The 24,394-nt window shown below is 36.3% G+C and overlaps 1 protein-coding gene across 1 annotated transcript in view; it reads right to left on the minus strand.

The window, feature by feature from the left end:
- The window catches only part of Cacna2d1 (calcium voltage-gated channel auxiliary subunit alpha2delta 1), a 433,805-nt gene that overhangs the window by 131,869 nt on the left and 277,542 nt on the right, over positions 1–24,394 (minus strand). The window contains exon 6 of the mRNA XM_052721408.1: positions 21,227–21,356. Coding sequence (XP_052577368.1) covers positions 21,227–21,356 — 130 coding nt within the window. The remainder of the gene's footprint in view (positions 1–21,226; positions 21,357–24,394) is intronic.

Raw genomic sequence — 24,394 nt, forward strand, 5'->3', positions numbered from 1 at the left:
ACTCCCTAATTACAGGGCTCCAGTTGTTCTCCTTGGGAGCAGGTATTTTATACTTGGCTTCCACCCCTCCTCCCAGCATGCTGTTCCACACCTTTCATGCACAGTAAGTCTGAACCATAGGAAAGACCACTGGCATTCCCTGCAGATGGCATGCTGGCCCTCCTTCCCGTGACACTGTATCTCATATTGCATTTGGTCAGACTTCCCTCTGTTACTAATTGTTCAGTGCACCCCCTTCCATCACATCTCAGCTGAAACCAGCCTCATTAGGGAGTCCTTCCAATCAGCCCATTCTTCCTGTTCTGTACACAGCAGGGTGAACATTCAGTGCTCTCTCTCCTATAGCATTTACACTTGCATTAAGACACTTTCCATTTTTTTTGCACACCTACTATTGTACACACACACATACACACACACACACACACACACACACACACACACACACACACACATAGTGTTAATTTTACCCATTTCCTAAATTAAAGTAGAAGATCAATAAAATGTGACAGACCAGTGTTTAGTTCCATTATATAAACTAAAAAAAAAACTACACAAGCAGAAATATTGCCAGATTTTTAGGCATAGGGTGGGGAAACATTATGCTACCTAGGGTTGTCACAAAAAGTGAAACAAATTCCTGTTCTTTATGCATAAGAGAGATTCAGTGGACAGTAATGGGTAACATGTCTAGGCACTCAATGCATATAATTAGTGAATGGAATGGTACCGGAATAAATGAATTTTAACTTATACATTGGGTCATAGTTTTAAATGAGGTAATTTTCTATAAAACCTGAAACAGTTTAGCTCCTTTTTTATCTTTCATTGGGCCACATAATACCTGAGTAGATAGACATGGTACATAATTTTCTTTTATTTTTTTCAACCAAGCAGTTAATGGGCAGTGAATAATAACTTAATTCAAGGGGTTTAATCATTTGATTCTAATCGTTAATATCACGCAAGCTATGGGCAGACTGATGCCTGTGAATGCAGGTGCTTTGAAGAGCTAACTTTTAGGAAAGAACTTCACATCTCTACACATGTCTAAGAAGCTCTCGGTGATCATTTTCCAATCTGTGCTCTCCACTTCCCACCCTCCTGTCTGTCATCCAACAACAAACAGTTGCTGAACACCCAGCTCATGTCTGCAACTACTCTAAGCTCTTGAGGAGCAGTAAATGAGGAAATAGTCTCCATCTGCGGGTTACAATGTCTGTCAGAACTACTCACTTTGCAGCCACACCAAAATCTCCCACAGGCAACAGCCCAGCAGGTGGGAGCGAGCTCCAGAGAGACTTGGTTGTCAGGAACAGACTGGCAGAGTCTGCAGACTCCTCCTGCTCTGCGAAGCCCATCAGCGCAACAGGCTTCCCATTCAAATGGAGAGGGATTGCAAAGAGCAAAGGAATCACAGCTACTACTTAGAGACGCAACGAACTATCTTAGAGAGAAACGAACTATCTGACTACTAAAGACAACCTTAAACTGACAAGGAGAAGACAAAGAACTAGTCACAAACTTTTACTGAGAAAACATCAGAAGCATTGGCCAAGTGATATTGTGATTGATTGCTATGTGGTTTGGGTATTTTTACCATACCAGGTTTAACCGTCTAACTCCACCATGTGGTCATTTGAAAAATAAAAACCACCATAACCCATTGTTGGCCTTCTCTTGATCTGAACCTCCGTCTCCCAGTCTGCAGGGACCTTTACCCTACTTCTGTGTGCTCAAGTTTTCCTCAGTGTGCCCAATGTGGTCTTTGTTTCCCTGTGCCTGACTTAATTCACTTACCATGTCCTCCATTCCAAATGTCTCGTCACAGATTATATGCTTGTCATTTTACACATAAATAGTATTCATGCATATATATTTATCAACACTACAACTTAATCAATTCATCTAATAAGTAGCACAGTGTGTTTATAATCACAATAATTATCTCTATGTTCCAAGGTGACTACAGGAGAAGAGTCTGAAGGTCTCCAACACACAGAAATGCTATTGTTTGAGGATGTGGAACTGCACAGTGCCCTGATTTTATTATGTATTAAACCCTAGTTTTCAACTAAAACACTATAGTACATGAATAAGCACAGATGTTATGTCATTTAAAATAAAACAAAATTTTTTCTTCTTTAAAACAATTTAATAATCATTGATGAGATTCTCAATATTCATTTTAAAATGAATTGTGACCATTTGTCTTCAATTACTCCGAGTTTAATAGAGAAGATGCAACATAAGTCAGTCATCTCAATCAAATTTCACTGTGTATCACAAACCCAATTGACAACACATTACTATCAGAAGCTGAATAAATGCTTTGAGGGACAAGTGGAGCTCACAATGGACTTTCTACAAGACATTCTGCAAGGTGGGGAGATGGTAGGTCTGACTGGATGGCTGATCTCCTGGGCTCGCAATACTGGGTGCCAAGACTAAAATAACAAGAAGACTTTATGGGATCTGAATTATTCAAAAGGGAGAATAGAAAGAGATTGTGGGTTGGTAGCAATGACGGATAAGATATGCTCTTTGACTAACCCAGAGATGATGAATACAAATTTTTTTATTCTGGCAATTAGTTAGATACACCAATGTAAAAAATAACCACATCTTCTCTTCAGACTCCATTCAGGAGTCAGTGTGGAATAAGACAGAAGGTGGACTACAAACCAACAGATTATGAATTGGGAAAAGAAAATGGGGAGCTCACTCATGGTGTGGATGTTCATGAGGCAGTACTGTGCATGCTGAGGAGAAATAACCTGCAGGATTGCATCCCAAAGGGCAGGCATTGTGAAAAGAAGGGGCTGGCTTTCTGCACGGGTACCAGAAAGTGGCTCTAATGGCAACAATATTAAAACGATGTATTAGGTTCAGTAATAATACATTCAGTTTTGAATAAAATAGGAGGTGACTGTGAGATATCCATTAAAGCACTGCTCAGAAGACATTCAGAAGAATGGAAATGAAGTTTGGCCATGAAGTCTACATGGGAGTCGAGGGATAACACGTGATCTGTTGCTTCAGATACCTGATGCTGGCTTCTGAACTGGCGAACACGATCCCCACATCTGCGAGCCTACAGATATTTGAGCAATCAAGAACAAGGCTGCACTTTTAGATGACAGTTCCTAAAAGGAAGCAAAGTGGATCCATATCTCCTAAGTAACACTCCCCAGAGCAAAGAATCAGTGAGCAAGACGCTTGGATATTTATGGTTTGCATTTAGCAAAAAACAACAAAGGGGACATTCAAATAGGACTCTTTCATCTACAGTCAAATAAATACACTGACTGTGGATTCTTGCAAAACCTGGCCTATCAAAGAGATAAAACAAATAAGATACTGAAACCAATAAAGCTCCATTATCTTTTAATACGTTTAAAAATGTTTGCCTTTTCCACAATAGCTATTGCCTTAAATCACGTATCCAGGGATACAGTGCCAGCTGGCCTTACAAAGGGAGGACTCTAATGGCGCCTGTGCAGCACACGCAGGACGAGACAGCCCATCATGCCTCTAAACTTACAGTCTATCTCAAGGGACTGAGGCTCAATGATTACACTGTGCAGAAGGCCATAAAGTTCTACCACAGAAGTCACGTCTGGATTACTAAGACATATCGGAAAACCAACCAACCCCCCAGTCACACCATTGTGTGGTTGTCTTCTGAAATTCCTTGGCATCTCTGCCTCTCAAAAATGGCTTTAATCTATACCTGGAGCTCTGATTGCACAAATGCCACTCACTGTCATTCCCGAGAAGGCAGGGATGACGGGATTTAATTAGAAATATATCTGATTTTTATTCTTAGAAAGAAAAGTTCACCTGACTTTAAAATTTAATACCTATGAGTATATTTCATAAAATAGAAGATTAAGTCCGTGTTAAATAGGAGATCCAATTTAATTTTAAGCAAATAATCATCCTTTGATATAAACCTTGATGACATATTGAAATTAATTTTACTATTCCTCCCAAATACATAAATGCCATCATATTAATCTGATTGATGTTTTTTTTTATAGAAACCTTATGTCTTTGTCTGTTTGTGTTCTGTGTTACAGTGACAGAAACCTGAAGATTCCTACTGTGTGTCGGTATGTTCTGTATTACAGTGACAGAAACCTGAAGCTTCCTACTGCGTGTCGGTGTGTTCTGTATTACAGTGATGGAAGCCTGAAGCTTTCTTACTGTGTGTTGGTGTGTTCTGTATTATAGTGACGGAAGCCTGAAGCTTCCTATTGTGTGTCGGTGTGTTCTATGTTACAGTGACGGAAGCCTGAAGCTTTCCTACTAAATAAAAGTAATTCTTTTGTATATCTTTGTCTTAGTCATTTGTATTCTTTATATTCATCCTACTTAAGTATGGATCTTGCACTTTTCCTGCCTCTTCTATTTGCTATTCCTAAATGTAAAACCTGCAACTACATCTTTGGTTAAAATCAAAAGCCTGAGCACTTTTCTCATAGTTTAATTGACTGGTTGCTATTTAAATGGACATGTACCTGTTACGTTCATGGTCACTAGCACAATGGACAGGAAACACACAGGTATGAGAGCCTTCTGTACACTGCCCAGAGTTGTGTCTTGTATGTGGACAGACACAGGCTTCTTTACTTTCAAAACATTGAAAGAATTTGAGGACACTATTTTTGTAATGTTGGGAACAGAGATTCTCCTGAATACATGTTCTCAACCCCAAGAGCATGGCCAACAACGTCTCACAATGGAAATTCATTTTATTAGTCATTTAATAGGACATTTTTCAATTTAAACCAAACCTCCAATCAAAAATTGCTGGCTAGAATTGATTTTTATCAGAAGTGATAAATCTTCTATTTGTGCTATCAGTAATTTTGGAGCATTATGATGTAGCCATTAAATGTATACCACCTATAAACAAATAGACATAGTTTCCTACACTCTTCTAAATAATTTCTATCTTTCCCATAGTTCAGAATATGTTAAAACACTATTAATATAAAAAACAACCTACTAAAGAGAGGGATGTAAATGATGTAAAGACAGTATTCATTCTCAAAGAAAATTTGGAAATTAAATAAAAAAAGCATATAAATGATTAAAGTGCAATTTTGGTCTAGATGAATCTTTTAATATTATATTTGAGTGAACTGTTCTATTGAACCTGGAATGAGTTTTACACAAAAACACCCTTTCTCTAATGTGCACATACGTGCCCTGATGGAAACTGCGGTGACTATCATATGACTGTCTCAGGGAAGGCGTGTTTTGAGCCTCTCTGCCTCTCTCTCTCTCTCTCTCTCTCTCTCTCTCTCTGTCATCAGTCGGTTTCTTTATGAGTTTCTTCTGGTAAATGTTGGAATACGATTTTCTAAGCAGAGATTATAAGTTTTGAAATTCATAAATAGTGGTGAAATCATGGTTCATGTGCAAATAGTTGTAAAAGAAATGAAAATATTTGATAACACCTTATACACTGAATTCTAAAATTCACTATTTATATCAAATACAAAGTGATGTACAAACATGTGAACAGTGTCAATATAATATTTCTATAAAGACTCTTTTGGGGGCCTCCTACAAACAAAAGACTGGGAAAGATGAACTTTGTATAAATTCAACTATGTTACCAGCAGAAGTTAAACTCTGAGAACAGATTTCTCACCAAAACCATGAGAACCAGTGCTAGAAAAAGGCTTCCAAAATGCCATGGACTGGTGTTTGGGAGGCACACAGGTGACAGAATGGCCTGCATCTTCCTTACAATTCACCCAGAAATTAACAAAGTATCACCAAGAAAATGTATTTAGCAGATGATATTCAAAAGTGAAATGCATAAATAAAAATGTCCACTTTCTAAAATAAAATTTCCTATCAGTTACAAAATATAATCAGGAACTTTTATAATAGTTATGATTTGTTCCAGAGATAATCTGTACTTTTTAAAATTTCCATTAAGCACTCATTCTTCATCACAAGTAATGAGAAATGCTTAAGACAACTATGGCAATGCAAGACTAATATAAAGATATTATAATATGATGTATGCATCTTGCACTGCAGCAGTGTCTATGTGTATGCACAGTTAAACAGATTTCTTTTTCCCCAGCCTACTAATGCAAGCTGAATTCAAATGTCTTCATTTGGATTTGGCCTCTGCCCTAGTGATTTCAGAGCACATGTTAGTTCTATTAAATTTTGTCATAAATTAACAGCACTGTAATTTAGTCAGTGGGATAGCCATTAACACCACATACTGGGGGCATAAATTATTTAGAGTTTTATAAAATGAGCTAATAAACTAGATATATTACTTAAACATGTAAGATTTATATAATTATATAATATTTTCATCTGACTGTAGACTTAGAAATGAGTAAAAGCATAAACTTAAAACTGCTGGTGTTTAAATTCAATTAGCTATAATCTAATCTCCCCCCTCCCAAAAAAAAAATGAGCTTCAGGGCTTGTTTTTCCCAAAGTGCCATGTTCTTAGAGTGTGGATTAAAGAGAAAGAAAGACTACTGAATGTAGGGGAAGCTGTGACGTTTACTTTGTAGCTCCTGGGAAATCTTCACAGCGGCTTTAAGACTTAGAAAGTTTGTCTTAGAACTTATTTTGGAAACAAAGCTTTTACAAGAGAATTCAGAATTTCTATTTTTCCTTTGTTTGTGTCTGTTAATTTTTATTTTGGGCACGGTTTCATGTAGCCAAGGCTGCTCCTGGACGCCTCAGCCTTGAACTATTCTTCCTCTTGCTTCCATCCCTTTCCAAATGCTGGCAATACAGACATGAGCCATCATGTCGTCTTCTAGAATTTTTATACTTTAAATATTTGCTGAGAAATCTTGGGAGGCAAAGAAATTCAGATTAAATTTAATTAGTTATGGATTTTATGAATAGTAGGATACAAAGATGATAAGGATGAGTGGATTAATAGTGATGCTTCAAGATGGACACAGCAGAATACATTTTATGTTTGCGTGTTGATATACTTATGTACATGTTTTAAATATAGTAAATCCCTAAAATCAGCTCATCTTGTGGACTCTCAAAGAGTTTACCATAATATTTTCCCTTTTATATTGATGTTCCCATTCTTGCGAGAGTTCAACAGATTACAGCCTTACCAATTAATTTATCTGTCTATTTATCATCTGTCATCCACCTATCTATCTATCTATCTATCTATCTATCTATCTATCTATCTATCTATCTATCATCTACCTATCATATATCTATCTGTTATCTATCTATCACCTATCCAGATCCATAGTCTTTTGTTGAATAAATAAAAGTGGGAATTAGCTTACAAAAGTTGTAGAAGTGAATTGTGCATATTAATAAATATTAAACTGACAAGTAAAATTAAAGTATATAAATGACATCCTATTTAAATTATTACATAACGCTGTCTTAAAGCTTTAAAGTTTAGCATTCAGTTTTATCAACTGGATACTTAAAAGAGGCTTAAATTTCTCAAAAAATTTTCAGAAACCTTTATGTGTAATTATGTTTCAAAATTTAATAAATAACTCAACCATTTCAAGAACTAAGAACTAACTTTTCAAAAAGCTCTGTTTCAATCATAAATAATTGAATGCTACAATAATATTCTATATAATATGTATTTTTTCTGAGAATAGATATCTGGGATTAAAAGTAATAATTCTATTTCATTAAGTTATATCTTTTATTATATGAGATTATAATTACATCATTACCCTTTCCTCCCTCCAAACCCTTTTATATACCTCCTTGCTCTGTTTACATTGATTGTTGTTACATGCTTATATATGCACGCATATATATGTATATATATGTATATGTATATATATATATATATATATATATATATATATATATATATATATCCTAAGTACATAAAGGAATTGTGGTAAAACACTAGGAATTATTGGACAGATTATTGGATAAATCTATTGACCCACAGAACCTGGAAGAAAACAATTCATATAAAAATTTACTTTTAATTTAAGCATAAATATATTAAATATTAAATACTGAATAACAGTAAACTGTGAAATTATCCATTTTATTTGTTTATCTATTTATTAATAAGAATATTGAGCATTTGTCCTGCAACCAATTTTCAGTCATTTACGTACTCTAATAGGCTGCATTATTTCATTTTTGTTTTCAGTTTTGTAAGGAGCTGATGATTATGAGGATGAAAAATTAATTATTATGGGGTGAAAATATTCTCTTCCAGGTCAATTAGGATGGGTAATTATAAAAGGTGAAGATTACATGGTGAATCAATTCTACATAGAAGGAATGGCATCTTCATGAAAGATTCAACCCTTTAAAATCGAGAGCCTTCTATCACCTATCTGTGTTACACTTTTGGGGACTTCTGGCCTGCATCACCAGTGTGTTTTCATGTATTTGTATTGTTTTGTTTAGTTTTCGCGAGACAAGGTTTCTCAGTGTAACAGCTCTGCCTGTCCTGGAACTCACTGTGTAGACCAGGCTAGCTTCGAACTCACAGAGATCCACCTGCCTCTGCCTCCAAGTGCTAGGATTAAAGGTGTGTGTGCACTATCATATGCGGCTGTGATTTCATGTTATTAATGACAACAATAAAATGGGGAAATAGCAACTGATTCTCACACATCAGCAAACATATTATTGAGACATTTCTTCAGCCATGTGCCAGATATTAGTCAAAACAATTATTTTCTGTATTTTATGTAAAATTTAAATAAAATTAGAAAGGACTCTCATATCATCTTAACTACCCCACAACCTCAGAAGGATGCTTCAAAACCTCGTGTACTATGATTCAGTAAGTTGACAGTTGTAAAAGCCGGGCATCGAGTGAATGACAATACTTCTGAAATCCATCCTGGCCCTTTGCAAAGCTTATCCTTTCATGCTTTTGAAATGTGGTCCTTTTGTCTTAAGACAAAGCAATCTTGAAAGTTATAGCTCACTGAAACATCTTTCTCTTTTTAGTAGAATTTTAGAAATATTTTAAATGCATTTTTATCTCTAGTGAGAATTCAGTAAGATTTTATCCATTGAAGCTAAATGCCAGACCATTTAAAAAGTCCCCATCTCAGGTTCCAGCCGCTATTTTCTCTCCAATTGTCAATCCTTTTTTAATTTGCTGTGAACAGTACTGTCAATCTGTTGTGGGAGCTATTTTAATTTAAGATTTCATTATCTCTCTTCTCCAACCTTTGAATGGCCTGTCACTTGTTATACCCATCATCAAAGCTAGCTGACTATACATCTGATTCCAGCCTTCAATTTATTGAGACATTGAATTGCACAATGTATTTTTTTTTCCTCCCTCTGTGGTTCCTTTTTAGAAACAAAGAAACACAAAATTTGATTTGTATTCTCTGCCAGACAGCAAGAAAATTATAGCAAATCTTTGAAAATTAATTTAAAATTTTATAAATTATTTTTTTCTACAACACCAAACTTCATAAACTGAAAACAATACAAATGGAAGAAATTTAGTGACGATAGTGTGCAATGTTGGAGTTCTAGCATAGAATGGATACTGGAAGTATGGGTTCTGAGAGGTGCTTTTCAAAGGGCAGGTGGGGTCCTCTTCATACGCACATGTGCTGTTAACCTCAAGTGAGAAAATGGTTTTAATGCCAGAATTAGTTACATATGCTGATGCAGACTTTTGAATTCTCCAAAGTATTCTTAACTCGCTTAATTTTTTTCAGTGTTGATTATTAAATCCAGTACCTGGGGCAGCAGTCACATACACAAAGTCACTGAGCGCCACCTCAGCTTGATATGATGAATATCAAGTGCACTCTCTTAAGAATGACATCCACTGAGATAGTCTTAAATACTGGCCAAATTTGAAGGAATATGAGAAAAAGCTCAGGATGGACACAATAAAACATTAGCCCTAGTCATGTCCTGATTTGGACTGCTGTGGTTGCATCTGCTAAGATTGTCGAGAAGAACAAACCACCACCCTGTTTTCATAACGTCCCCAAGGTGAGTCTGAGGGACAGATCTAACACTGCCAGAGGAATGGAAGAATCTGCAGCAAGTTCGTACATGGAACAGAGAAGTTGAGGTTTGTTGTTCAATGGAACCATAGAAAACGAGACCCCACCGCTGAGTGAATAACCTTAAGATCTCACCCCAAGAGGAATAATCGGCTTATATACCTAGGAGACCCAACACCACATACCTAAAACACCCAGGCAGGGAACTCCACCCTTCTGCAACTTCCATTCCCTTATGCTCTCACCTCTGACCCATTCGCCACTGCAGCCTTCCAGCAGCTCTTATCTAGGGAAGGGAGGTTAGCAGTGCCTATGCAAATATGGGACTACTACATGGTAGGAGACTGAGTTCTGAGTACTTTTTGACATTGGTTCTATGATTATATTTACCCATTTTACTATTTAAAGTCACACACACACACCCCACTCCCACCCCCACCGAGCCTTATTCAGGGATAGTCACTAAAAAACTTTAGGAGGCTAACAAATTAAGTTGGACTTTCATAATGAGACTAATTTAGCACTTGTATAAAATGAAAACAATAGAAAATGAAATGAATTTTTCAAAATAATGTTCCACTAGTTTGGAGAGAGGGCTGTGTGCTTCCATTTCTAGCATCTACATGGCAGCTCACAACTGTATGTAACTCTGGTTTCAGGGGATCTGATAACCTTTTCCAGGTTACACAGGCATCTGCACACATGTGTTACACATACATGTATGCAGGCAAAAACACTCAGGAATTAACATAAAATAAAAATAGATCTTTAAAGAACAAACAAGCAAATACCCTTAAAATGTTTCTCATGTTTCAATTAAGTGGTTTGATTGCTTCACACACTCAAACATTACAAGATTGCTCTAAAATACAATGTTTTTAGCATGGACAGAATGATATTATATGTACAAACTAATACAATAGCAGTATATCAGAAGACTGCTGAAGACAAGATACTGTGTTCAAAATAGAAGGGTAATCCGTCAAGGCATTATAATGTCTTGTCTTTTCTAAAAAAGAAAAAGTTGGTAACTGAATAAATTTATCTTGTATATGTACCCATTAAATAAGGTATAAATTTCCCCTATAAAATATATCAATTTATTCACAGCATATATTTCCCACTTGAAGCTGCCTTTCCAACCAGAAATATGAGCTTATTTATCTACTGTTTGTGAACTTAAATACATTTCAAGAATTCAAGAATTTCAAGGTGAAATTTTGAAATTGAGATTCTGAATTAAGTTCAGTAAAGTGGCAATTGCCACCCTTAGCCACATGGGTAGTTGGCATAGGTCACCTGAATCCACAAGTTCTCTGTCAGTCTGGGCAGCAATGCAAGATTTTTATCTTAAACCAAAGCAACAACAATAATATAAAACAAAAATCAATCCTGAACTAAAGGCAAACAAGAATCTAGCACATCTCTACTGAGCAGCCAAGTAGTTCTAATCCATATCCATAAGAATGGAGAACAAACAGTTTAAAACAGATACACGGGTATGGTTTACAAACAGTTCTAAAATATAAAGGACAGGGATAGGGAAGAAATAGTTTTAAACCAAATACCACAAGGATGGAGGACAAACAGTTCTAAACCCATACTAGAGGGATGATGTATGGATAGTTCTAAATCATACAGCCCAGGGGTGGTGGACAGACAGTTCTAACCATCTACCACAAGGATGGTGTAAAAATTGATCTAAACATATGCTGCAAGGACTGAATAGAACTACCAAAATGACCTTCCTTTCTTTGTTTTGTAAATATCCTCGTAATATTTTCAGGCTATAGCAATTGTTCTGTTGAAGAAAACAGAGTTCATTCTGCTTGGGATGCCATAGTGAATAATGATAGGTTATATATCCAGAGGATTGTGAGTGCAAACTGCAATGCTTCCAAGAGCATTTCAGGTGGGGAGGTGTCCTTCTTGGCTTCTGATGGCCACCTTCCCAAGACAGTACACATATCTGTTTGTGCATGTAGAGTTAAGGAGGAGAGAGAGAAGAGAAGGAAGTAGGCAGGAAGAGAGGCAAGAGGGGAAATACAGAGAAAGGGAGAGATACTAACTCTCACTCCCTCCTTACAAAGGCACCAAACCTTTCAGGAGAGGGGCAATCCTTATGACATCTTTTCCCCAAATGGTTTCGTAAACTCTTCCTTTCCAAAACTAGTCGCACAGACCGTCACAGCTAATGTATCTAAGTTTGGGGGAGACACAATTTAGCCCAACACGATTTGCACAATCTATAATATGAATTGGTCTATTATTGGGTAACCCAAAATAAATTACAAGGCTGGTCTCTGTGTGATTTGAATGATACTGTACCATAGGCATTTGCGTATCAGAATATGAACACAATAGTGTTATCTACAAGCTTGCATATATTACAAAAACATCAGTAGAAAAAGATAATAAAAGCAAGTAGCAGCTTTATCTCAGAAGTAGAATTGCTTCTCTTGTGTCAGTTATTAAATATGGTCAAATTATCACAGTCTGAAATGTATGTTTGAACCTCGGGCTTGGCCTCCATGTCCTTTTATGATGTCCCTACAATTTCGCTGTTCTGTTGCTAATGAGGAGCAATACTAATTATTTAGCTAATCCCTTTGTTACAATAGATGATCACTTTGCCACAGGATGAATTGTTCTTTCAAGAGTGCCCTTTCCTAGCACTTAATCAGATTTCTGCTTGTATGATTCAGAATCAAGCCTTTCTAATTTAAATTGCATTTTTAAAAAGATGAAAGCAAAGCCACTCTGCTAATATCAGAGCCGTGGAAACATCTTACTGACAGTCTTGAACAACAGACATCTTTTAGTCACTTGGCATGAAACTGTATCATGGCAGGATCCACCACTTCTGCTTGACACTAACTGACAGGCAAACCCTCTGCTAAAATGAAATCCGTAATGGAACTCATCAACAAAGCCATTATTATTATTGTATTTTTATTTAAATTCATGTTTATGACAAATACGAACACAGAAATTTATTGCTTTGAAAATTGCAGCAGGGTGGAAGTGGTGTGGATTTTTCCATTAGGAATTCTGATCTTTGGGGGGCACATCTCTGGGGTGCTCCCAAAGCAGCTAATGTAAATCAGGGTATTACACCTATAAGAAATTTAAACAAGAATAAGTTACCATATAGTAAACATAAACCAACTCTTTGAAAATCTGATATAATTTCCAATATGTTCAATAGCTAATCTGTTAAAACAAACTTTCTTAGAATTATTTATCACAAAACAAATTTGGTACAGTTTAGAGAAACATGCTAGTATTTTGAATTATTGAAAGAATGGCCTTTTGTATTCACATTTTTCTTCTTAGTATTTGGAGACTGACCAGTAAGAGGACAAGAACAAGCTCCTGTCTTATAGATTCCTTCTTTTATTACCATGCAAAATCTCGCTACAACCCAGAGAGTACATTACTTCCTCTGCAGAAGAAGAAGCTGAACAACAATTCACATCTGATTCTTTCAAACTCTGTTTTTGGCCATGTAAAAATTAAAACTGATGTAGTAAAGGCTTATTTCATCTTTGGTACAGAATTCCATATGACACTGAGCATGTCAGCATTTTATGGGTTTGAACTGTTTTCTGTATACTTGCATTTTAGATTAGAATTTCTCACTGTAAATATTCTGTAAATGGTAAATCAGTTTTAAGCTCTAATTTACTATATCAATTATTTGAAAAACCAGTTAACTCAGAAGAGATCAATTGGGAAAAATTAACAGAAACATGAATTGCTTTAAAAATGAATTCATAAATAAATCTGTGCTTTGCTCATATTCCAAAAATAAACTAACATTAATTATTTTCTGTACTGTGCACCCATTCTTTTATCTATTTTATATTCTATAATTAATTATTACTAATATACAGAAAGTAGAAAGTATGGGGATATCAGACTTACACACAACATCCTTTGAGTCTTTAGACACAGTTAGATTCTCCCAGTCTTACCAACCTAACGTCATCGCAACTTCTGAATTGTGAAGCATCTTCACAGACACTGTATTCTAGGCAGAGTAACTGACGACCTTGCCTTAGCCTTTTAAGTGAATTTCACCTGTCGTGATTTTTCTCCTTTCGTGTTATTCAGAGTTTGATTTCATTCCCCTGAATCTGAAACTGATATAAGCTGATGTGTTTTCATCTTTTTTCTGAATTATGATATAATTGTTTAAAAAATTGTAAGTTTGTGTTTCTCAGAAATCATTCTAGAAATTAATCAGCGTGAAGCATTTTCTTCAGTCAAATAAATTTTTCTGAAGTACATTATGATTTTAGATGTCCCATTGCACCAACTTTCATGAGTTTTATGATAAACTATCCATTTTTATATTTATAATACTCTGTAAATTTACAGATATTTCTTTGTAATTTTGCTCTCTATAATATCTAGACTTCTGTGTTCTCCCTGTAACTTTATTCTCCTCTAACAGTCTTACAAATGCTTCTATGTCTTAAGGACTTGTAAATTTAATGCTAAGGTATTTTATAATTCTTTTTTTTTTTTTTCGGTTTTTCGAGACAGGGTTTCTCTGTGTAGCTTTGCGCCTTTCCTGGAACTCACTTGGTAGCCCAGGCTGGCCTCGAACTCACAGAGATCCGCCTGGCTCTGCCTCCCGAGTGCTGGGATTAAAGGCGTGCGCCACCACCGCCCGGCCTTATAATTCATTTTGTTATTTAGAACTTTACAATTTTCCCAGGAACATCAAATATCTTATTTTCATCTACCTTTATGTGCTGAAGACCATTACAACCTCATTTATCTGAGGTTTTTGATGAATCTGAGTATTAACAATGTAATCTTATAAAATATTACAGTATCCACTTGTTGAGATAACAAAGTGAGAAGCTCATGACAAGTAAATATAAATTAAGTTAGGGAAGTTACCCTTCTATCTAACCATCCCTCACTCCCCCACCTCTCTCCATATATATATATATATATATATATATATATATATATATATGCATATATATAGAGAGAGAAGATAAACACACATGTATATGTATATATCATCTATCATGTATTTTGAAATAGGAATTTACTGGATTGCCCAGGCTAGTCTTGGACTGAAAATCTCAAGTGATCCTCCTACCTAAGACTCCCTGGTAGCTGGGAGCACACACATACACCAGCATCTCAGCTCAATACTCAGTGGTGTACATCCTTTTGGTCCAATCAGTTGCTAAAACTTACAGAGGAGCACAAGTGGTTTGTACAGAAGATTGGGAAAGCATTTTTGTGCTGTGTAATTAGTACATTTCAACACAAAATAAAAGATAAGTAGCTATAGCCTCTAAATAAAAGATAAAAATGGATCAAGATAACTTATGTTGAAAGTATCAGTGCTTATTAGTAGTTTAAAACTTCAAAAGATAATACAATTCCTGAACATTTTCATGTCTTATCAAAACTAACATCTTTGTAACAAAATTGTTCAATTTTTCCCATTACTAAAATTGAAATAATAATTGTCTTACTTAAATTCTAGGGCACATGTAGGACAAAATCATGTGAGACTTGAAAGCATTATACAACCTCAAGTTCTGTTCTTTATTTTCCATAAGCAGACAGTCTCTCATCTTTTCATTTCATATTTGTTGTGTATTTGTGAGATTCATCTCAGCAAGCATCTAATTCATCCACAATCATAAAAATAGTGACAAAATACTTTTTCAGAAATTATTTGTAAACTAAAAATTTTGATTTTCAAAGGAAAATATACTCCATTTCATCTTCCATAACAATGCAAGTTGAAGCATTTTGGGGGTAAAGTGAGATCAGAGAATAGCACTTCCTCAAACCATTCTCCTAAATCTCTTAATCTCGAGTGAGATGGAGACTTAGAGTCTGACTTTTGAGGGAGAAAACCTGGTGTGCTAGATCCTGAAGCACACTCTTAGCACATTGCCTTTCCTTTCGGTAAGTAGGTCCCTGGTCTGTGTGCTACAGCCTTTTCTTTGTTATGTAGACTCCTATTCACATCCCCATCTCAATCCCTGACTCTGCTGTTCTTGGACCTGAGACAGGTAAACTATTTTCTTCTTGTTTGTTTAATTGTTGACTTTTGGGGGATATGATCTGACTGTGTAGCCATGACTGGTCTGGAACTCACAATATAGACCACAAGTTGACTTCTAACTCATTCTGACTCTAAAATGATACCATACTTAACTTTTTTTTTTAAAGAAACAAATTGTATGAACCTGGAGAGATGACACAGTTGTTAACAGCATTTATAGCTCTTACAGAGGACCAGGGTTCAGTTCCAGCACCCAAGTGATGTCTCATAACCATTTGTAACTACAGTTTCAGAGGATCTGTGCTGCCTTTTGGCCTCCAAAGGCACTGGGTAGGTATGTGGTACACTCACATGCATGCAGGCAGAACACTATATGCAGTCTCTACAAACTTTGTTTATATAAACAAAACCCATGCGTTTTATTAAAATGAGTATAAATCTATAGAATAGTCTAAGAAGATAGTCCCTAAACTTGAGCCCAAAATGATTAAAAAAAATTAATAAAATTCTTGTGCAAAAAAATCTGGAGCATTGGGGATGCATCTCAGTGGTGGAGAGCCTGCCTGGCATGAGCCTGACCCCTCACTGCAAACATCAAGAAACAAACGAACAAGCAGATGGACAACTAGTTAGTTCACAACATTCAGAGCTTGTTTCCGTTTACGTTCTAAATTAGATCTGAAAATTAAGTGGTTTAGGGGCAAAACAAAATGTAGCAACCAATGAAATTTCCAAACAAGAAAAATTTAGATGGTGCTCTAATTAAAGCTATAGTTCTGAAAATTTGAATATATAATTGACTGAAAATAATAACATTTCAATTCAAAGGACTTTAAAATGTAATTTCCTTTGGGAAATTTGAACATGAGATTGCTTCTGAGATGTAGCTACACAAATGCCTCTGAGCGCAAGGAGAGGCTGTTCCTTGTGTTAAGCCTTCAATTAAAATGCACTTTCACATTCATTAAATCAGGAACCTACAGCAGTCCTCTAAATCTGGCTCGTTCTGAGGAACTGACTGCTGGCTACTGGGAATTATAGAATTTTCCAGATCTTGTTGACATTTCTAATTTGACTCCTGTCATTTGCTCATGCAGCGCAAATGCTGGATGAAAATTTTAGAGGCGTACAGGCCACAGGAGGTTAGCATTGCTCATGAGACATCAGCAAATGAGAAGGCAATATGGAGAAAAAATGAGGCAAAACAAATGATCCAAACTTTGAGCTTTTCTTTTTTTCAAAAGTAAGCCCTATTCCAAATACTACCAAATACTACCCTGTGATTTTTAAAAACATAAGTATTTATCTTATTGATTTTCAAGCTAATAATATTATTCTTTATGACTTTTAAAATTATTTTTACAGATGCTTTCAAGTAATTTATTCTAAATTGGAAACAAAAGCATTGATATCTTCAAAGTTCTTGTAAGTTTTAAAAAATATTGTGTGGTATGCAAAAAATTAATATTCTTAAAAATGTATGCTTTTCTATATCAGTTTTCACACCTGTTCTGGATTAAAATATATTAAGACTTGGTTATGAATACTATTTCACTGAAAAACAGCAAGAACATAAGAATAAGAAAATGGAGGCCTGAGGAGATGGCTTCCGCCGTAAGGTCCAAGCATGGGGACTTCAGTTTGGGCCTTCATTACACATGAAGAGGCCAGGTAGGTAGGCAGCGAGTAAGTCTGAAAGTCCAGCACTGGCTGGAATGGGTGTGAGGGTAGATACCGATGAATCTTCAGAGCCCACTGGATAGCCAGCCTAGCTGAACTAATGAGCTCCAGGTCCGTGAGAGACCCTGTCTCAGAAAGTAAAGTGAGTGACTGGAGGGGACACCCAGCATCAGGTTCCAGCCTCTATGCACAGAGGGACAGACAGAGACACCACACAAGAGTAAGGAAACCAGGGGCTGAGAGAATGACTCATTCATCAGAGTGCTTGCCTTAAGAGTGAAGATGAGGGTTTGCTCCTTGAGCTCACACAAAAGTACTGAGTATAGTGGTGGGTGAATGTGATTCCAGTGCCAGGCAGGTGGACACAGAGGGTCCTTGGTGCTCACCCATGGGCCATTCTAACCTAATTTGTTAGCTGCAGACCAGTAACAGACCCTGTCTCAAAGGAGGTAGATGATTTTCCTGAGGATAATGCCCAAGATATCCCCTGGCCTCAGCACAAACACATTCACACATAGACACACACACAGACAGATACACACAGACACACACAGAGGCGCTCTCTCTCTCTCTCTCTCTCTCTCTCTCTCTCACACACACACACACACACACACACACACCCCCTACATGAATAAAGGCACGAGTAAGAGAAGAGGTCTTCTAGAGGACCTTTCTTTGCTTCATAGCACCCATGCTGCATAATCGATCACTCCAGCTCTAGGGGATGTGGCAACCTCTTAAAACTACTGTGGCCACCATCACTCATGTGTACATGCACACACAGGCAGAAACACACAGATAATTAAAAGTAATAAAGTAAATCTATAGAAAGGGAAAGTGAAAATTCTCTTGTAAAGTGTCACACTTCTTGTGGACAATTTTGGTTCTGAAATCATCAAATGTTAATCTATGAACTTATAGAAAGACTCTCTTTTGACAGCAAATGCCAGCTAGGTCTCCTACTGAGGAACAAACTGAGATAGTCAGGCAGCCCTTCACTAGTTATATTTAGGCATACAACTTTTGTTTTCTTTATTTCACATCAAGCATTCATGAGAACACATATATTAAAGAAAACAAGCCACAGAAGATAGCTGTTATGTGAAAAAAAATCACTGGTTAAGGGTATCTTTTTGTCATTTATAAATTACTCAATATCAGGAACAGGGAAAAATATGAAATGCCAGACAACAAAGCCAACAAAATTATATAAGGTTTCTAACAAGGTAACAATACTCAAGGTAGCATCCTGTTTCTTAAACCAGTCATGCTAGCTGGAACAGTGTCATGAGACTCCCAGAAAACTGATGGAACAAAGAACAAAACAGTTTGACTCACAATTTTATATACTGTCAGATTATTTGTATTTCATTGTAAATTCAAAGACAGACACAAAGTCATTTTGTTGACATCTGACACATCAACTAATAACAGGAAAATTGAAACTATATAAAGTGAAAGAGTTTTTAAAAAATGAGGAGCATTACCAAAGATATTAGCATTCACTGAATCCAGTTTTGTGAAACACTGATTTATTTTTACTTTATGAGCAGGAGTATTTGATTGCATGTATGCCTGTGTACCATGGGCATGCCTGGTGTCTATGGAGATAAGAAGAGGGCATTAGTGGGTGCTGGGAACCAAACCTGGGTCCTCTGCAGGAGGTGCTCTTAACTACTGAGCCATCTCTTCAGTCCCAAAAATCTTGTAAAAGTAATTGCAACAATCAATATTGCGGTTCAAAAATAACAAAATGTTCTAAGTAAAAGTCTTTGGAACTACCAGAGTGAATTTGGTAAGAAAGGTGTTATTTTAATTGTCTTGTATTAATAAGCTTTATACACACACTCTTTTCTCACTTAAAGTGAGGAAAATGAAATGATTTAAATTCTAAAAGGGACAATACACTGAAAATAGCATGTGTCTTTAAAATAATGAGAAGGACTGAGGATATGAGCCTGTGGCACCGCACTTGCCCAGTGTGTGTGAGAGCCTGGGTGCTACCTCCGGCACCACAGGCAATAAAAATGGACAGAATGAATGGAAACCCAGGTTAACAAGAGATGAAGTTTATATCATACAAAGATGCATGCATGCATCCCACATTTCCTTAATAAAATGATCTCAGAACACATCTACCAAAAAATATACTTTACAAAGATTCTTCACATATTTCTTCATATAAATAAATGTAAGATGAAGTTAATAATAGCAAATGCTGCCATAAGCTTACCTTGAGTTTGCTATTATTTAGAGAACTTAAATAATATTGTTACTTTATCCTCAAATGGCCTTTGGGTCTGTAATTTTAACTCCATTTTATATATATGAAAATGTTTGCTGAGAAACATGAAAGATTTAGTTGAGAAAATGATACTACTAAAGTTTAGATCTGAACTCATGCAGTCTGGCTCCTGAATTCAAATAATTTCAGGTATACTCTGGATACTTGATAAATTCTACAGTTTCTCCAATTTGGAAGAATATAAGAAGGATATTTTTTACATGCACAATAAGTTTTCCTCTTGTTTTTAATTTTTGTTAGGAATCAGGGTATGAGGCATAGAAAGGGATTCTGGAAATGGGCCAGAGAATGAATAACACAGAAACCCAAGGCTCTGACTGAGTCAAGACCCAATTGCCTGGATCATAGATCATCAGGCACTCCTTAAGAAAAGCCCTACTTAGGCCCCTCAGATCCACACCCATTAACGTGTGGAATGCCCCAGCACACACACCAGCTTCTCTGCTTCTTCCTAAATGCTCACCCTCCTCCCTTCTTACAGTGAAGCCATCGTAACTGAGAGTCCCAGGCAACGGTGTGCAGCTTCCTTAGTCCATTTCCTTTCCCAAAAGGAAAGTTCATTTGCATTTGAGCCCAAGAGATACTGGAAAATTAAAAGTGCTTTTAACCTGTTCTAAGGTAAAGAAAAGAAAGCCACACTGCTGTCATAGTAAGAAATGGTAAAAACGGCAGTTTAAAATTGCAGTCTAAAACACCCAACCTTCTCCCTTAACCAGCTGGTGTGCTTATGCGTACATATATGTAGCTGTACTATTTTGATATCTAAAGAACAAATCTACATACTTTAAAAGTTATTTATACTAATTAGGATATCAGAATTTTTTACTCAACAATAGATCAGAACAACCCCTACTTTCCAGTAGGGAGTTCTAGAAGCTACCTGATAGAAAATGTACATGGAAATCACATTTTTCACTTTGCAGAAGTAAGAGTCGACCTGTGACATTTTGCTGTTGTTATTGTTTTTTGTGGCTGTTCAGTTCTGTTATATTTATGTTTCTAGAGACTGAACCCAGGGCAGGCCTTACCTGCTAGTCAAGCAATCTAGTAGTGAGCTGTGGCTCAAGACTTCCTACGGACTCTGATATCAGTTGTAACTGAGACAGTTTCACGCTTGCTCCTACTTTGTTTCTCTAAGACATGTAAGACACACTCAGCATAAGGGTTCCTCATATTCTTTTTACTTACAACCCTCATAGATGTCCGTGGGAATATGGACCGCTGCATGCTGGTAGGATATCTGGCGTCCAAAATTAGCATCTTCAATAAAAACAGGTTTAATTCGTTGGCTGCCTGGCTCACTCTCATTTTTTTCAGGCTATGTAGGAAAAGAAAGATAATAAACAACTTTATAAAATATGCTAACAGACATTTTCATATTCACTTTCATGTTTGCTCAGTATATAGTCTTCAAAAGATAGAGCCACATTTTAAATATAGTGCTATGATGCCATTGCTCATGCAAATTTTCATCCAGGTAATAGCACTCGAGTTAAATGCTCATGTAACCCAATTAAAACTAACTTGTTCCCGATTTCTTCAAATTGGAAGCACTCCAGAAACATCTGGAGCTTTCTCTTAAAATACATGAGATGTAGATTTAAAATACAGAATCATTGTCATAGGACAACCAAATTTAAATTATCCACTTGAAATAAATTTCAGGATTTATGTTACCAAGCCTATAGCGGACAGCTGACAATAATTTGAGAAATAATAGCACACATGAGGATAAAACAGAAATGAAACACCATTATTTTATGCCATTTTCTTGACTTTTGCAAATTTTCTACATGAACTGGTTATGTTTTGAAAAGAAAGTGTATTAAAGAAGAATAGAACCATTACAATTCTAAATATAATTAATTAAATCTAACTTTGGTTTTCCGAAATAGGCATCAGGATCCCGTTAATAATGGTGCAAACCAATGATCTAAGAATTAAAATCAAGAGGTAATTTCCTCTGTCATCTGTCCAGTCTGATTGTGCCGGTCATATTGTGTTATCTTATTACCCCCTGGGCAGGAGTCTATCCACAATGCTTCTGTAATGTTTTTACCTTGCATATTAAACATATTTTTTTCAATTGAAATGAAGTTTTATAAGTTTTTCGCTAGCTATTTTTAATACTAAATTTAGACTTATGTTTTCAATTTCTTTATTGTGTAAAATGTTTTATATATGCTAAAGGCAAACTCTTCAAAACAAGACAGGAATAAAAATGACATTTAAATACAGTGCATGGAAAAGTCCTAACATTCATCAGCACATGACAGTGATATACCTGACAGACAATAGAGAAAATTATCATCAATAACCAGAAAATGCCAGAAAGCATTGGTAGAATGCTGTAAGAACAAAAACCCAACAGGTTTGCAAAGAGAAGATAGTTTATTATTTTGCTATGTTATTTTATGTTATGTTATTATTTATTATTTTATTGTTTTAATAAATGTAACCCATGAAGTAACATATCAGTATCTTCAAAGACTGAGACAAACATACATTGTTATCTGGAACATTAAAAAGACCATTAGGACAGAAATATCAGCAGCACAGATCGATCTTCCTGGATCGATCTCCTCCACAGCCCTCCACTATGCCAGTTTAGTAAGCTATGATCACAGGATTTTTGCATAACGAACCATTACCCTGTAGAGTGGTATCACCACATATGCACACAAATGGGTCTATTTAGGATTTGAACTGTAAAATTGGTGTTTGGTAAACTGTTTGAAAACAGAACACATTTTTCCATCCAGTACAAGCCAGGGATATACACCTTTATTAACAAACAGAATTTATGTATTTACAAGTGTCAAACTTAAAGTGAAATATCTGTATGAGAGAATTACTCGTCATACAGAGGAACATAGGAAGGGAGATGAGCAATGAGGAGCCACAAAGCAAAATACTGCTTTGGTTAAGAAATGTAACACATCTGCCTTGATTAAGGAAAGGAAAAAATGTAAATGATACCGGAGTTTGTTTTTTTCCTACTTAGATCATAATATGAGACAACACACCTTACATAAAATCATTCTCCATGGTTTAGCCTTGGATACTATGGACTGAATGAGAGAAGGGGGTATTAAGAAAATAAAAACCAGTGCTATCATTGCCATGAAGAAACACTGAACTGCTGGATGATATCACAGTACGTCTCACCCATGAGGATGCTGAAACAGGGAACACTTTACTGATTCTAAGGAAGTAGTGAGGTCAGTGGCAGAGGGCCACCAGCACCCATTCAGTGCTGTAGAATACAGACTCTCAGGCTCCGTCTCTGACCTCGCCATCATAAATAACACAGGAGCTGTCCAGGAGGGCAAACTTGTACAGACACTATGGAAATCAGTGTGGCGGTTCCTCAGGAGGATGGGAATCAATTTACCTCAAGATCCAGCTATTGGGCATATACCACTCCTGGATATATACCTAAAGGTTGTTTCATTCTATCACAGAGACACTTGTTCAGTCATGATCATTGATGCTTTATTCATAATAAGCATAAAGTAGAAACAATATGTATCTGTTAGTATATTTTATACTGACTGTTAGTATACTCTATACTGTCTGTTAGTATACTTTATACTGTCTTTTAGTATACTCTCTTCTGTCTGTTAGTATAGAGTAAGGGACTAGGAGGATGGCTCTAGTAAGGAAAATGAAATAAAATATAGTTATGGATGGATGATGCTGGATTGGAGTGGGGATGGAACTGGAGGGAAGGGGGATAAGGCAAGGGATACAGGGAAAGACAGCTAAAACTAAGGGCCATTTAAGGGGTAATATGGAAAGCTAACACAGTAGAAGTTTCCTAAAATACATACATATGTGAAAGCAATCAAAATGAAATTACAAAATAACGAGGAAACAGAACCCCAAATGGCTATGTCTTGTCACCAAATGAAGCCTCCAGTACGAGGACTGGATTATATCTAATTGAGCCTGTTCAAAGAGCTCCCACAGAAATCCCAAACAACCCAGGCTATTGTCAAGATTGCTCTCCAAACATTGACAGCAATGGGCTGAAGCTGGAGACAATACATATACAACTCACTGAACAAGGAGATATCAAGATGGTGCCTACACAGAACCTTTGCCCCTATTTTCCAGGCCTTTGGTATAGGAAGGTACCTGCATGCTACCAAAGGAGAAACGTAAACACCAAGCCAGCCACAAGACTTTTATCTAAAATTGTGTACTACATGCAAGATACGCTAGGGCAGTGGTGGCACAAAGCTTGTGAGAATAACTAACCAATAACAGATTTGACCTAAGATGTACTCCACGAGATGGAACCCATACCTCCCTGCTTAGATGACCAAGAACCTGAGACTAACCTATTCCTCA

The sequence above is a fragment of the Peromyscus californicus genome, unplaced genomic scaffold, assembly GCF_007827085.1.
Source record: "Peromyscus californicus insignis strain IS unplaced genomic scaffold, ASM782708v3 Scaffold_6__1_contigs__length_162567912, whole genome shotgun sequence".
Taxonomy (NCBI): Eukaryota; Metazoa; Chordata; class Mammalia; order Rodentia; family Cricetidae; genus Peromyscus; species Peromyscus californicus.